Source organism: Trichechus manatus, unplaced genomic scaffold (genome assembly GCF_000243295.1).
Source record: "Trichechus manatus latirostris isolate Lorelei unplaced genomic scaffold, TriManLat1.0 scaffold00207, whole genome shotgun sequence".
Taxonomy (NCBI): domain Eukaryota; kingdom Metazoa; phylum Chordata; class Mammalia; order Sirenia; family Trichechidae; genus Trichechus; species Trichechus manatus.
In genome coordinates, this window is record NW_004444143.1 from 2597989 (window position 1) to 2599448 (window position 1460).

The 1460-nt window shown below is 46.4% G+C and overlaps 1 protein-coding gene across 1 annotated transcript in view; it reads left to right on the forward strand.

The window, feature by feature from the left end:
• SIPA1L3 (signal induced proliferation associated 1 like 3) overlaps positions 1–1460 on the forward strand; it is a 190142-nt gene that overhangs the window by 105541 nt on the left and 83141 nt on the right. The window contains exon 8 of the mRNA XM_023742305.1: positions 1–148. Within this exon, the coding sequence (XP_023598073.1) occupies positions 1–148 (148 nt within the window). The remainder of the gene's footprint in view (positions 149–1460) is intronic.

Here is a 1460-nt window from a genome sequence, read left to right on the forward strand (position 1 = left end):
GGTCTTCAACTGCTACTGCGGGGATGTCATCGGCTGGACCCCAGATGCCGCGACACTCAAAATCTTCTACGGGCGCGGGGACCACATCTTCCTACAGGTCACGGAGGGCTCTGTGGAGGACATAAGGGAAATCGTCCAGAGACTGAAGGTAAGGGAGAGAGCTCAGTGATAGTGTGGCAGTTCGTACAGATTGGCAGAGGCCTTAGGAACCACGGAAATACCTCCCCAACCTGGTCAGTTGGCCTAAAACACTAATTGGCCCCACAAGAATCAGAACTGTCACTTACACGCTATGGGTCTGGTGGGTCCCGCAGCCTGGGTTCTTTCTGGGGAAGGTTTGGTCAGGGATCTGAGGCTGTCCAGGTCTTCACCTTCGGAAAAGACTCTAACACTAGATAGTGATAGAAAATCTGAGTCTAAACTGAGGTTACAGGTGAGTGTGCTGGATGGACAAGCTGTGGCACACACAGACAATGGAACACTATTCAGCCTTAAGGAGAAATGAAGTTCTAATATATGCTGCCCCATGGATGAACTTTGCAAACATTATGCTTAGTGAAGTAAATCAGACACAAACAGACAAATACTGTATGGTCCATATATGTGAACTATCTAGAATAGGAAAATGGAGAGACAAAAGTAGACCAGTGATTATCAGGTACTGGGAGTTTAAAAAAAAAAAAAAAAAAGTAAGACAAATTAAAATAGAATGAAAAGCTTCCAGACCAGTGAAGAATAGGGCAGAGTTAGGGGAGGAATAAATATAAGCATGATAAAAGTAACAAAACATAAAATTCGATGGCAGGAATAAAGTTCCACGTTAGTAATTACAACAAATGTGAATGGCTTAACTTCCCCTATTAAAGACAAAGACCCACAGTTTAGATAAAAATCTTATTCTAAACCACCGGTGGACAGTTCAGGCTCAGGCTGTTGGCCAGACCAAGGGTGGCAGATGGGTTTCAGGACAGACGGCAACTCAGTCGGTAATGGCTGCCTGAAGCATCAAGCTGAGAAGTGCTCAGGCCCATGTGAACTCCACGAGAAGGAATGCTGTGGTCAGTGATTGACTATGCAGTAAATTCAGCGGAGTGGTGTGTCACGTGCATGCCGAATACAGAGGCAGTATAACATGGTAGTTAAACCACAGGTTTCAGAGTCAGAAGGCCTGGCATCAACTCCAGCTCTGCCACTTACCAACTGTGTGACCTTGAGCAAGTTATTTAACCTCCGTGTGACTCCATTTTCCCATCCGAATAATGGGAACGATAATCGTCCCACCTCCTGTGAATGTTTTGAGGATTGGGTGAGTTACGTTGCCCAGTCAAGCTAGCCTGACTTGGTGGGCTGAGAACTCGAGGTGCCACCATAGCTGGTGGGCATCCCTGACCTTCTAGGCCATCACAGTGTCTCTTCAAGTTTAGGTTGGGTTGGTAAAGCATGCCCTCAGTTTCCCTGAC